Source organism: Poromitra crassiceps (genome assembly GCF_964638095.1).
Source record: "Poromitra crassiceps genome assembly, chromosome: 1".
NCBI classification, from domain to species: domain Eukaryota; kingdom Metazoa; phylum Chordata; class Actinopteri; order Beryciformes; family Melamphaidae; genus Poromitra; species Poromitra crassiceps.
Window position 1 is genome coordinate 29,094,671 of NC_139623.1, and position 14,116 is coordinate 29,108,786.

The 14,116-nt window shown below is 42.0% G+C and overlaps 1 protein-coding gene across 5 annotated transcripts in view; it reads left to right on the forward strand.

The window, feature by feature from the left end:
* The window catches only part of LOC310784188 (cell adhesion molecule DSCAML1-like), a gene marked incomplete at both ends in the record, with an annotated part of 127,221 nt that overhangs the window by 109,841 nt on the left and 3,264 nt on the right, over nucleotides 1–14,116 (forward strand). For all 5 annotated transcript variants that reach the window (XM_083645195.1, XM_083645196.1, XM_083645197.1 and 2 more), the window contains 8 exons: nucleotides 1–49; nucleotides 1,314–1,502; nucleotides 3,909–4,196; nucleotides 5,480–5,635; nucleotides 5,770–5,800; nucleotides 8,254–8,372; nucleotides 8,497–8,649; nucleotides 9,314–9,514. The exon at nucleotides 1–49 is cut by the window's left edge and continues 50 nt beyond it. In XM_083645195.1, coding sequence (XP_083501321.1) covers nucleotides 1–49; nucleotides 1,314–1,502; nucleotides 3,909–4,196; nucleotides 5,480–5,635; nucleotides 5,770–5,800; nucleotides 8,254–8,372; nucleotides 8,497–8,649; nucleotides 9,314–9,514 — 1,186 coding nt within the window. The remainder of the gene's footprint in view (nucleotides 50–1,313; nucleotides 1,503–3,908; nucleotides 4,197–5,479; nucleotides 5,636–5,769; nucleotides 5,801–8,253; nucleotides 8,373–8,496; nucleotides 8,650–9,313; nucleotides 9,515–14,116) is intronic.

Below are 14,116 nucleotides of genomic sequence, written 5' to 3' on the forward strand. Positions count from 1 at the left end.
ATTACCCTGGCCTGGATCCCTGGGGACAATGGAGGAAGCTCCATCAGAGGTAGGGCTGGGCAATATATCGATATTATATTGATATTGTGATATGAGACTAGATATCATCTTAGATTTTGGATACCGTAATGTTGTGATATGCCATATGTGTTGTCTTTTCCTGGTTTTAAATGCTGCATTACTGTAAAGCAATGTAGTTTTCTGAATTTACTAGTCTATTCTAGCTGTTGATCTGATTTGATTTGATTCTTTTATTTCTGTGTCATGCACACAGGGTGCCTAACCCCTAAGACACAAAATAAATTATTGTTGCAGTGGTAGATTACAACACCATACTGCTCAAACAATACAATATAAAACATATACATATTATACATCACTCCCTAAACAAAATGTTCTGTCTTTGTTCCCAGGCTTGACCGATAAAATCTGCTACAAAGAAATGTTCTATTATTTGCCTTTACACACTTAGTCATTATATCCACATACTGATGATTATTTATCAAAAATCTCATTGTGTAAGTATTATGAAAGCACCACGTTATAACTGAACATTTAGCCCAATTTTTAGAAAATACCAGTATCGCCATTCAGCCTAAAAATATCAAAATGTGATTTTTGGTCTATATCACCCAGGGTATGCTGCCATCCTCCTGACATCAACTTGACTTTCTGGGCACAGAGCAACACTCGCCTGCCTTGCAGTTGTCTCTTGAAGAATAACATTTGGCCTTGTAGTTATTCCTGTGATCTTCTACAGCAGTGGTTCCCAACCATTTTTGTGTTATGTACCCCTTGAGCTGTTTTACCATGCCGATAGTACCCCCTCACTCATGTGTGTCCTAAAGTTGTTATATTAAACTTATATTAAACAGTAGGCCTCTCTAACACATCTCATTAAATGAAAATAATTTGATTCCTCTTTAATACAATTTTGACAGTTTTCAATTGGTTCAGTTTTCAATCAGTTTTGATCATTTTGGAAATACATTGTAATCCCAATCTTTCCAAGTACCCCCTGCAAGCTGCTCAAGTACCCCTAGGGGTACACGTACCCCTGGTTGGTAATCACTGTTCTACAGGTCATCTTTAGTGTGTTTTACCCTCTTGCTGTCAAATAGAAACAATAAGCATCATGTTTAAATAGGCTAAAGAACAAAATGGAGAGGCTTGTAGCACTCTTTCGCCCTCTGGTGTCCAAGAGATGTAGATGCATTTCCACCCACAGTCTTTGATTTCTGAGCTATAAATAGAAGACATTCCAGTACAAAGTGTTTGTATTTCACCTAAAGCTGTGTTGTGTGATTCTACAGGTTTTGTGCTGCAGTATTCTGTGGACAACACAGAGGAGTGGAGGGATGTGTTCATCAGCTCCAGTGAGCGTTCCTTCAGGCTGGACAACCTGCGCTGTGGGACTTGGTACAAGGTCAAGTTGGCTGCCAAGAACAGCGTGGGCTCAGGGCGCATCAGCGAGATCATCGAGGCTAAGACCCATGGAAGAGGTAAGGGAAGGTGAAATATAGTTCACATGACTGCTGTATAACTCAATAACTGAATAACATCAAACTACACTTACTCCAAAATGTGATAAATCTTGGTTTGTATTACAGAGAATAACCTTAAATATGCCTCATATTCATATCTTTACTTTCCCATTCTATAGTACCGCAGGAATGAGTCCGGAAGACCTGGATGCTAACACTTAGGGTTCCCTCGTCTAAAATTCAATGGGATTTTTGTTTTTTGTTTTGGTTAAATGCTTGAAATAAGGTCTGTGGTTATCAAAAGTTTATGAAACAGCTAACTTTGTGTTCAGCATTGTGTTCATGACCATTTTTATGATTTTCAAAGTGTAAATGTGTTTTTTTATCGCAATTTTCAGAAAACGCTTCAAAAGTCATAAAAGTATTCATTTGTGAGGATTTTCTTGCTGAACACAAAGTTAGCTGTTTAAACTTTTGTTAACCACAGAGCTTATTTCATTATCTATCTATCTATCTATCTATCTATCTATCTATCTATCTATCTATCTATCTATCTATCTATCTATCTATCTATCTATCTATCTGTATCTATAAAATTGATTATGTGGGCTCTGTTTGTTTCAAGTTCTATGTTCGGCCACAGCTATGCCGTTTTACGAGCGATCGGGCTGAAACCTTTAGGGTGTGTAAAGGGCACCCGTGCGGGTGACCTGAGGGAGCTGGATTTTTTTAATTAGGCTAATTTGCTAATAATGTGATGTCATCAGTGATGATGTCAAAATTGATGTCATAAGGGTGCACACACTAACAAGGAGGCATTGTGACAAGACTGATCAGTAATGTCATAAGGACACACACACACACACACACACACACACACACACACACACACACACACACACAATAATGGGGCATACACACACAGGCGAGGCCAGGCAGCAGCCGAGCAGCTGAGCAACATCCCCATACAAAAATCCCATTGACTTTTAGACTTGGGAAGTGGAACTAGCTTGACTAGCTGAGTTGGCCTACAAAAATACATCATCCCTGCGGTACTCTATTTAATCCCTATTTTAAGATTTGCATTGTGCCTCCTGCCCGTACAGACCACTGAGCTAAATGCTACAGACCACTGAGCTAAATGCTACAGACCACTGAGCTAAATGGTACAGACCACTGAGCTAAATGCTACAGACCACTGAGCTAAATGCTACAGACCACTGAGCTAAATGGTACAGACCACTGAGCTAAATGGTACAGACCAGAGCCGTATAATAGAAGAGTTCTGACATCTCCATTCACTCCAATGGACCAGTTTTTTTCCAGGAAGTAGAAAGTGGAACTCTTCAGTAAAAAAAGCAGCACTGTCGAGTTGCAACAAAATAGACAGTGTTGTACTTTGAAAGGGTTTTTCATCCCTTGAAATGAATCAAATTGTACATTATCGGCTTTATTTTAGCATGCAAAAGTAGCGCGAGACCCATTCCTGGCTGTTCATTGGCTAATGATTCTTGCATTTTGGTCCTCCGCTGACGCCACTCTCTTACTAGAGGACACTAGTACAGACCACTGAGCTAAATGCTACAGACCACTGAGCTAAATGGTACAGACCACTGAGCTAAATGCTACAGACCACTGAGCTAAATGCTACAGACCACTGAGCTAAATGGTACAGACCACTGAGCTAAATGCTACAGACCACTGAGCTAAATGGTACAGACCACTGAGCTAAATGCTACAGACCACTGAGCTAAATGCTACAGACCACTGAGCTAAATGGTACAGACCATGTGCATTGAAAACATGCATCAATGTGGCAGGTTTGTGGAAAAAATCCATTTATGTGGAGGGAATTGGTTGTTTTCTCATTTTACTTAAACCAAGTTGCACTACTGTAATTTCCTTCAATTGAATTATAAAGACGCAAAAATGGCCGCCACAAAATGGCTGTAGAGAATGGCTGTGAAATCAAATGAGAGGAAGCCTCTGTCTCTACATGAAAGCATTCAGAATCAATAATGCAGCAAGCTGGTGTTGTTGGTGCATGTTCAAATGTTACATTGAACAGTTTATAAAATATCAAAAATCCTCACTCATGACTCTGAGTTTGGATTTAGGACCTGTCCTGCCATTTGTATTTTGTATTTGTATTTATTTAGCACATATTAAAATAATCTGCATACAAAGACACCATCAAATGCAATTTAAATAAAAGAAAACATGCAAGCTAAATTGTATGCTAAAGAGTCAAACATACCCATTATGATAGTATTCCTCCCAGACTTTAAGTCAGTGACACATGGGCAACATCACAAGGCAATGTGTATGTGTAACATTGCCTTTATATTAGCAGTTGCAGTGGTTGGCATCACCACTCTCCTTCTGACTTCCTGTCCCTGTGTGTCTGTCCTCTCCTCTCTCCAGAGCCAGTGTTCAACAAGGACCAGCCGCTGCTCACCCACATCAACTCAACCCATGCGGGGCTCAACCTGCAGGGCTGGACCAGTGGAGGCTGCCCCATCACGGCCATGATGCTGGACTTCAGGCCCAAGGGCACCTGGGCCTGGCAGACCCTCAAGGCCAACTCCACCACTCAGCTCTTCCTCAGTGAGCTGCGCGAGGCCACCTGGTACGAGCTCAAAATGAAGGCCTGTAACAGCGCCGGGTGTGGCAACCAGAGCTCCCAGTTCGCCACCACTGACTATGATGGCAGTAAGTCTCTTCTACTCTCTCTGCTTCTGTTTCAGTTTTTGTACCAACCTCTTGCTTCAAAGTTGCCATGTCATCTCAGGGACATGGATATAGGGGTGGGCGATATGGCCCTAAAATAATACGATATAAAATAATAAAATAAATAATAATACGATGAATAATAATACGGTTATGATATTTGACAAAATACTGAAAAATATTTGATTCTTAATTTCGAGAACATACAATTGCAACAAAATAAAATGTTTCAGGCAACTAGTTGCAGGTTGCAAATTGCATGAAACATAATTGTCATGCAACTTAACATACACAAAGCAATTAAAAAATTATCAAGTCTCATGCAACATGGTAGTTTGTTTCACTAAAACAAGATAGCTAATGTTTCATCTGTCATGGTTTTTCCCTTTCTCTCACTACAGTAGATCACGTGGGGAGTGTAATTCATTCATTGTTGCATCTTTGTATCTTACTTTGTATCGTTTTCTAGCTGGATAATATCAATTCGGACGTGTTGTATCAGGGTGTTCTATCAGGTTTTTTCCTGCCACTGGCTGGCTACTTTCTTTGATTATGGCTCTCCCGGAGAATAGAAAGAGAGCCATCAGTGCATTAATAGCCTATCAGCGTTTTGATTGGCTGTTGCATGAAACTAGTTTCACAAAGTTGAGAGTTTTGCAATTGTTTCACACAAGTTTCAAGTGCATTGCAGAGGGCTTTAGACCATGCAAATAAGTTGCAACTTAGTTTCACCTCAGTTTCAACAAACTAAAGTTGCGTGAAAATGTCACAGTGTAAAGCCAGCCTAACAGTTTGCCTTCAAATATTACCGTGGTTTGTTGTAAATACTCTTTTGTAACTAAACCACTTCCAAACTACTGAAGTCATTCCCTCTTTTGGAATTAACTCCTCCATGGATCCGCTTTCAGTCATGTGTGTTGTTGGTGTGTGTACGTCATAACATTATGCAACATAAAGGTGTGACGTTGTTTCATCAACAAGTTGGAACTTGCCATTATCACGATATCACAATAACGATATATTGATAACGATACGATATGGCACACCCCTACACCGATAAAGGAAACGATCAAATTCATACAATGAATAGGCTACAATGGAATCTTACCGAATTAGTTGTATTGCCCATTTATTGGCACACGATCAGAAGCCAGCTGTCCATCTCTCTATTTCTACCTATTTCATCTATCCCTCTCTCTCAGTGACATTTTCTCTGTGCCTGTTTAATTTTCTTTTCCCTTCTTTCCTCCTCCTTTCCTCGACAGGTACCATCCCTCCCATTAAGTCAGCCCGCGGAGAAGGGGATGATGTGAAAAAGCTGTTCTCCATTGGCTCTCCTGTCATCCTGCTTACTCTGGGTGTTGCCTTGCTCTTCATTATCCGCAGGAAACGCAAGGAAAAGAGGCTTAAGCGACTTAGAGGTGAGAGAAAGGGAAAGTGAGACGCCGGGAGAGGGAGAGATCAACATGAATGTGTCATGGATCAATGGAACAAGTTGTGACAGTCTGTCTTCACACCCCGTCCTAATCTAATTCAGATATATGTGTTCTTACAGATGCTAAGAGCCTTGCAGAGATGCTTATCAGGTAAGAACTTTTTTTTTATGGATACTAGTGCAATGCCCGTTCCCTCATGCACCACCCCGTGAGCACTCCTCCCCCCCCCAACACTGCATTCAGTCAGGTCCCCCTAAGTGCACTCCCCAAGTTTGAAGTCGATCTGACAGTACTCGAGATACGCGAAGGACAGACATACAGAAGTCGAACGGACGGACAGTCCTCGAGATACGTGAAATTTGTGATCTTATTGGTTGAATTGCACAAAGTTTACCACTGCAATTTCTCGGGTTCCCAGCAACGCACCCGCCAGGTTTGAAGTTGATCGGACAAATGATTCTCGAGATAAACCGCTTTTTGTGTTGCCAGTAGGTGGCACTATGACTATGCATAAGTCCAAATTGCATGAAATGCGGTACCGTACTCCGCAAGCGCACTCCGCAAGTTTGAAGTCAATCGGACAAATGTTTCTCGAGATAAACTGCCTTTTATGTTGCCAGTAGGTCTGCACTGCTCTATGTAAGGTTCCCTGCAGCGCACTCCCCAAGTTTGAAGTTGATAAGAGATGAATGTATGTATCATGTATCAAATATGGAGATAAACCGCTTTTTGTGTTGCCAGTAGGTGGCGCTATGCTGAATTGTACGGAATTCAGCTCCGTGCACTCCGTTGGGTCCCCCTAAGTGTACTCCCCGAGTTTGAAGTCGATCAGAAGAACGGTTCTCAAGACAAACAACTTTCTGTGTTCCTAGTAGGTGGCGCTGTGCCAAATTGCACGAAATTCGGCACTGCACTGTATCGAGTTCCCATCAGCGCACTCCCCAAATTTGAAGTCCATCGGACAAACGGTTCTTGAGATAAACCGCATTTCTTGTTGCCAGTAGCGCACTTACACATGATGGGGGTTCCCGGAAGTGGCGTGGCCCTAGAGGATATTATTTCTGAATGCGTGACTCATTATAGCCTACCATTATAGCCACGTAAAAATCTCTTAGAAATCTCACTTAACTAAGATCACTGAGCTCTACTGATTATTTCCCCTTGATTTTATTCATGACAGACTTGATGACACATGAATATTAATGCTGCTTATTCAGCTTACAAATACATGTTCTCCTACTATTCTCTGCTCCTTTCATGCTGCCCTCTCTCCGCTGCATTGCAAGAAATGTTTTAATTGGAACCTGAGGAGGGATGCTGCCCCCCTCATTCTCACAGCAATGTTTACTTTACCCCCCTCATTCTCACCATTCACTCTTAACGACTCTACTTACAGCAATGTTTACTTTTCTCACTTACTGTCACAGAGCGACCCGCCCAGATCAGCTGGAGCGCAGAATTGAACACAAATGTATTAATATTGAACGTGTTTCGCATCTGAATTGCACGAAAACAGGGCACTGCACTCCGTCAGGTCACCCTGAAGTCGATCCGACCAACGGTTTTCGAGATACGCGAAGGACAGAGAGACAGAGAGACAGACAGACAGACAGACAGACAGACAGACACTGCTGGCATTATAGTGTAGATGTTTTATGGATATGTTTACTGGTCATTTAAATCAACCCAGATATGCTCTCAAGTCATTTTTTGCAAGTCCAAATCAAGTCTCAAGTCTTTGAGCTAGAGTTCAAGTCAAGTCTCAAGTCTTTGGTCACAAGTCCAACTCAAGTATCCCACCGTTCCCTCCGCTCCTCCACCTGCACGGCTCACCTCGCCCCTCCATCGCTACGTGGCCCCGGGGAACGCTTGTCTCGTTCAAGACTGTTCTCCTCCATGGCTCCGCAATGGTGGAATGAACTTCCCCCCTTCGTCATGCTGGCCGAGACACTGCCGACTTTTCGCCGGAGACTAAAAACTTACCTTTTCGGGCTACACCTGGGTCCCTCCGGAATCGGTTAACCCTTATTGATTATATATGGTTTTAGTTATGTTTTCATTGTTTGTATTTCTCTGAATGAATTGTATTGAAATGTGATGTAAGTCGCTTTGGATAAAAGCGTCTTCCAAATGAAATAAAGTAAAGTAAAGTAAAGTAAGTATCAAGTCTCTTATAGATAAGCGGTCTATCATCTTCTGCTGCATGCGATCCGATCTGCTTAGAACACGGCATAGCTAAAACGAAAGAATTCAAAGCATGTACTGTATTATCCTCACTCCTTTATCTACAGGTTTTAGCATACAGTATCAGCATTGATTAGTTGGCACTACTATTAGTAGATCTGCATTTATGTTTAGGGATTGTTCACGAGTCCCAAATCCTGAGTCCAAGTCGGGTATCTAGTCTTTTGAGGACGAGTCTCAAGTCAAGTCTCAAGTCAGTGTGTGTGTGACTCAAGTGCGACTCAAGTCCAAGTGGCAAATCCAATCCCCCATCTGAGTCAACGTAATAACTTAATCTGACCATATCTGTTGTGCGTGTGTGCGTGTGTGTGCGTGTGTGTGTGTGTGTGTGTGTGTGTGTGTTTTTCGTGCACGTGCAGTAAGAACAATCGCAGTATGGACACTCCTGTGAAGGGTCCCCCTCAAGGCCCAAGGCTGCATATTGACATCCCACGTGTTCAGCTACTTATCGAGGACAAGGAGGGCATCAAACAGATAGGTCTGTGGCTGTGCAAAAGAAATAGCCCTTATTTAAATCTATCGTTTATGATTTAAATTGTCTTGTATTTTAACCACTTCAAGACATTTTTTGGGGTAACTGTTCTATTTGCTCATCTTAACAGGGGAGGACAAGGCAGCAGTGCCAGTGACAGACACTGAGTTCAGCCAGTCAGTGAATCCACAGAACTTCTGCACAGGCGTGTCTCTGCACCACCAAGCCCTCATCCAGAACTCCGGGCCCTTGATTGACATGTCAGACATCCGCCCAGGCACAAGTGAGTTTTCTTTTTTCTTTTCTTTTCTTTTTTGGTCCAATAATGATTTTTGACATATATAAATAACACAGCAGCTGAAGTGTTTGTTTATAGCATGGCTGACCAATTTGGGGCCAAACTTGGCCCACGCTCAGTTTGTTTTGGCCCTCCATGGTTTTGAAAGGGAAAAAATCGCAGCCAATATTACAGTCTTTCAGAGGTTGTGACGGGCTCTTTTTTTTTTTTTTACATTTTAGCCTCTATTGGATACTGGATAGGACAGTATATAGACAGGAAAGGTGGGGAGAGAGAGGTGCTGATATGTGGCAAAGGACCACGGGTCAGATTCAAACCTGGGTCAGCTACGAGAAGGACTAGGCCAGTGGTACGTGCTCTACCAGGTGAGCCACCGGGATGCCCCCAGTGGCGGGCTCATTTTTAAACTAGGTTGATGATACTTTTAGCATATGAAATTAGAAGACCTATTTTAGATTTAGAATCTAAATTGTCTATAAAATAATATAATTTAATGTCTTTTCACATAACGTCAACATTTATTTTTGGCCCACAGCCATCCATCCAGATTAATTTTGGCCCTTCATAGGAAAGAACTTGGGCACCTCTAGGTTATAGTATATATATTACAGTGTCAGTCTCTGATCATTGTTGCCTGTGGCTGTATCAGACCCTGTGTCCAGGAAGAGTATCAAATCAGCTCACAGCTCCAGGAACCGATACTCCAGCCAGTGGACTCTGAGCAGACCAGGTGCGAGCCAGTCCACGGTGTCAGCACGAACTCTGACCTCAGACTGGAGGACCATGGGCTCTCATGGCATCACTGCCACTGAGAGTGACAGCTACAGCGCCAGCCTCTCCCAGGACACAGGTGGGTGAAGCCCAGCCATACCACTGACACACTGATACACTGCTACTGTACCTACCATACTACTGCTAACACTGCTACATAACCACTACAAAGCAACAAGATTATGCAATGGTAATACTATTCTAAAAATACAATTGTACTATATATATATATATATATATATATATATATATATACACAGTGGCGGCTGGTGAGATTGGAAACAGGGGAGGTAGCTGTAAAATGTGGGCGTTTTTTTTTCCTCTTTTGCCCAAAACGCCCAAATCTCATTTTAAATTAGCATTAGGATTAGACTGTTGTGATGTCATTATTCAGTTTTAACCATCAATAATTGTTCCTTTTCTCATTATTTCATTTCTCAGAGTAAATACTGTGAGCCCTATTCTCCCACAGACCTTCGGCACTAAAACGGGCCTTAAACGCAAAAAAACGTGCCTTGCGCCTGCCTCGGGAAGATATCAACATGGCTTTACGCTGCCAAATGCGCTTTAGGCAGAATGGGCGTGGCGCACTCCCTGAATGGGCGAGAATGGGCGTTCCGGCCTTAAATACCGCCCTAATGATATCTTCCCACCTGGCGTAAATTTAGCGCTTTGCGCTTTTGAAAACCAGGCCTATTCAGTGCGCCAGTTGCGCGGAGCACTCCTCTGGCTCTCCTCTGTCACCCTTCTCTGTGTCACTCCCTCTCTCTCCTCAGTCTGACAGGCACAATATGACTCTCTCTCTCTGACTCCCTCACTCAGACAGACACAACACACGTCCCATAGGAAAAATAAGTTGTAAGTTCACTGCCTGGCATGTCCCAGCATGCATTGGGCTACTCCATTTCGCTACTAAATAGCAACCAAATGAGCCGAAATAGATATAAAGGTAGATCTAAATAATGTGTAATGGTAACACAACCTGCAATTGTAGAACATTTCAATATTGGACCAAATAAAACATCGAAATGAAAACACCACCCTATGTGAAACATCTATGTCATATTGGGGCTATATATATCCCTTGTAGATTTAATGTGATTTAGATGAGTGACAGTGTAATGCGGTTCTACTGTCATGTCCTACTGTGATGTCTGCTCCAATAAATTGGCTCTACTTCACATTTTAGTTTTACAATAAAAACACATTTCTGCAATGACTTTACATAATGTAGGCTATATTTATGTGCATCATCCTACCTCTGCAGCAGGGGAGAGAAAACATATCTTTCTGGACAAACTTTCACCAATCTAATTAATCTCATCATATAGGGATAGGCTATATTTTTCTAGCTGATGCGTTTAGAACATTCTTTTCACTTTGATCTTGCTATAGTGTAGCGTATTTACATGCTTGCAGTATTTAAACTGCAGTTAGATTGGTTTGAGAAGCATAATAATATGGAATAATAGCCTATATATGGAGACAGACAGACGGGATGAAGGGAGGGGGGGGGGGAGCAGAGCGCTTGGCTTGTCTGGTTTTACTGGATTTCTCGTGGAATTGGAGCTGAAAAGTGAAGCATGTGCTTCGTTTACTGCACTTACCCAATGACCAGACAGTGCATAATTTTCCGCTTAAAAGGCGTGGTTGTAATGCTTTAGGCTGCGTGTAGCGCCAACACCAAGATATCGAGTGGGCTGGTCCACGCCCACAGATTGATTTTATTGATTTTATTGATTTTGCACTGTAAAGACAATACATGCCAAGTGTATTTCACCTGGAGGGGAAATTAATAAAATACAATACATATCAGTGCTTGGAGAGGTAAGAAACCCTGGAAGGGCTTATCGAGAACCTCACCATGTAGAGATGGTAGAGACAGATCAGCGCTGCGCCGGGCGCTCAGCGCAGTTTAAAGGCTGATGCAACGATAGGGGCCTGTATATTTATTTCGAGATTTTTGTCAATTATTTGTGCTGTTATGGTTATAATTAGCCTAGTTACTCACTTCTACACTATCTTAGATTGTGTTACTTATGGATGGCATGGAATTATAGTGAAAATAGATTATCCCCCCTTTTTGCTGGGGACCCCACTTTGAAAACCACTGGCTTAGGCTAGAACTGTTGTGAGAAGGTTTCAGGATTTATCTCTATGCATTAGGCTGTGATTACTATTTATATAAATCTATTTATTCACATAGATTCATGATATATTATGGTATACAGCCTACCTGTGACATCAATGTTTTGATTAATCTATTACTGCATGACTGATCCTATGATGTCATTGTAATCACACTCAGGTGTGCTTTCACAAGACAGGTGTTGTCCATTCAATCAGCCCACCTGTCTTTATAATGGCTGTCTTGCACTGTTTGTATGATACTTGACAAAGTCTATGGCCGAAACTGTTGTCAAATAGCGTTAAATTACACTTTATTGCATCTGGAACGAGAGTGTGCCTTCCCCTGCACTATATCAACATACTCGTTTAGTTACATTCCAATTCATCAACTTTGGAGCGTTATTTACCCCCCCTTCCCGACATGCTAGGTTGACATGCTTCATCCCAATCGATTCCTTATTTCTTCTACTTTCATATGGTATAAAGATCACCACTCTCACGCTTTAAAAATGAGCTCGCTGTCAGCCATCGATTTACAGGCCAAATTCAGTTAAAAAATGTGGGAATTTAAGGTTGCAGGTTTTATTATAAAAAATTACAGCATTAAACTTCAATACGACAAAAATAGCGCTGCTTGGTGAACCATTTCCACGCCGAATTTAATAGAAGGCCCGGATAACTTGAAATCAATTGACTTACTTGTATATCCATGCCGTCTGTAGTGGAACCGCTGCAGCCGAGACGTTGCAAATATTCCAGTTTTCTGACATTGACCCAGTATCAAGCACCGCAAGGCTCCCGCAACTCGAAACTCGTTTTGGGTCGTAATCCAATGCAACGACTGTCTGGCTTGTTGTGAACACTTACTGATTGATAAAAAGTAAATAAAAATAAGGGGGAAATATAATATGCTGCTACTGTCATCAGTAAATGTCATAAATCATTCCTGTCAGGTCATCACATGGGTCATCACAGCAAAGTGGATTTCACTTCCTACTTGATTCAGCGTGAGAGACCAGTGACGATACAATGTCAATCTAGCAATCTATCCAACCAACAACCAATAGACCAAATCACCGTGACGTCACCATGTAAACAAATTTACTTCCGGGTACCACTTGGGGAAGGCGGCAGGTTTAAATGTGCGTTTTGTCAAATAAATGCTGTCAAACCCTCTCGCTGTTTTCGGCCGACTACTTTCAATTTAAATGGTTAAACGGTTGGTAAACATGCTTGTCCGACGTATCTTTCTTCTGTGTTTGTTTTATGTAGTGTTAGCTAGCTAATAACGTTTGTTTGTCTGTCAAACTCGCTGTTTTTTTGCAGACTCGTTAACGTTACAGACAGAGCTACTGACGCCAAGTTAATTTAATTTAGCTTCAAGTCTACTCTGGTCTGGTCCAACGGGTAAATTAGCTAGTCTGGTCTCCACTAACGTTAGTGAAAGTGTTGTTATGAATGATATTAAACAACAACACAACACGGACAAACCATTTTTGTCTTCTTTGTCTGTTTTTGTCTTCAACACATCAGTTTGTGCCGTCCACCGCCATTATAATGTGTGGACCTCAGGGGTACCTGGAAGTAAATGTAAACATCCCCGCTGATTTGGTCTATAGACCCTTTTCACGGGGGCCATTTTGTGTCGAAAAGGCAGAATAAACACAGGTGCAAGCAAAACACTAATGAGGGTTTCCAAATTCCAATCATGGAAGTTTGAAACCCTCATTAGTGTTTTGTTTGCACCTGTGTTTACCCTGCCTTTTCGACACAAAATGGCCCCCGTGAGACGGGTCTATTAGGTTTCACCGGGGCCCCGTTCCAATACCCATACTTCCATACTATTTAGTAGGCAAAAAAAGAATTAGTATGTCCCAATACTAGTATGTCAGATGCAGTATGCCAAGAGTACCAGGATGTTGTACTACATCAGCTCCTATAGAGAGCTCCAGGGATGACGTATTTTTGTAGGCTGAATGCGGAAGTCCCGAACTTCCTGGTTCTTCACTGTTTCTGTCTATGGGATTTTTGAATGGGTTTTTGGCGCGATGCTTCAAATAATGTCTGTGGGCAACGCAAGTTTAATCAAACGCGAACCAAGGTTCAACGGGATAATCTTCACACATGAGGACCACTTTCATGAGTTTTGAAGCGTAACTGCGAGCCCTAGAGGTAAAAAGCTCGTGCTAAGCTAATCCAGAACTACACACAGTGTCGCATAGGCGTCCACACATTGATTTGCGAAAGAAAGAATTTCCGCGTTCACTCGTGATGACGTATAATATCCGCGTCGACATTGTAGTCTCATTTAGCCGTTTGCTAGCTAGCCACCCTTTTAACGGCACATAAAAGCTTCAAAACTCATAAAAGTGGTCTTCATGTGTGAAGATGATGTTACTAAACACTGGTTCGCGTTTGATTAAGCCAGCGTTGCCCAGAGAGATTATTAGAAGCATCGCGCCAAAAACCCATTCAAAACTCCCATAGGCAAAAACTGTGAAGAACCAGGGCTGTTAGCATCGATGATTTCCGGACTCGTTCCTGGAGCTCT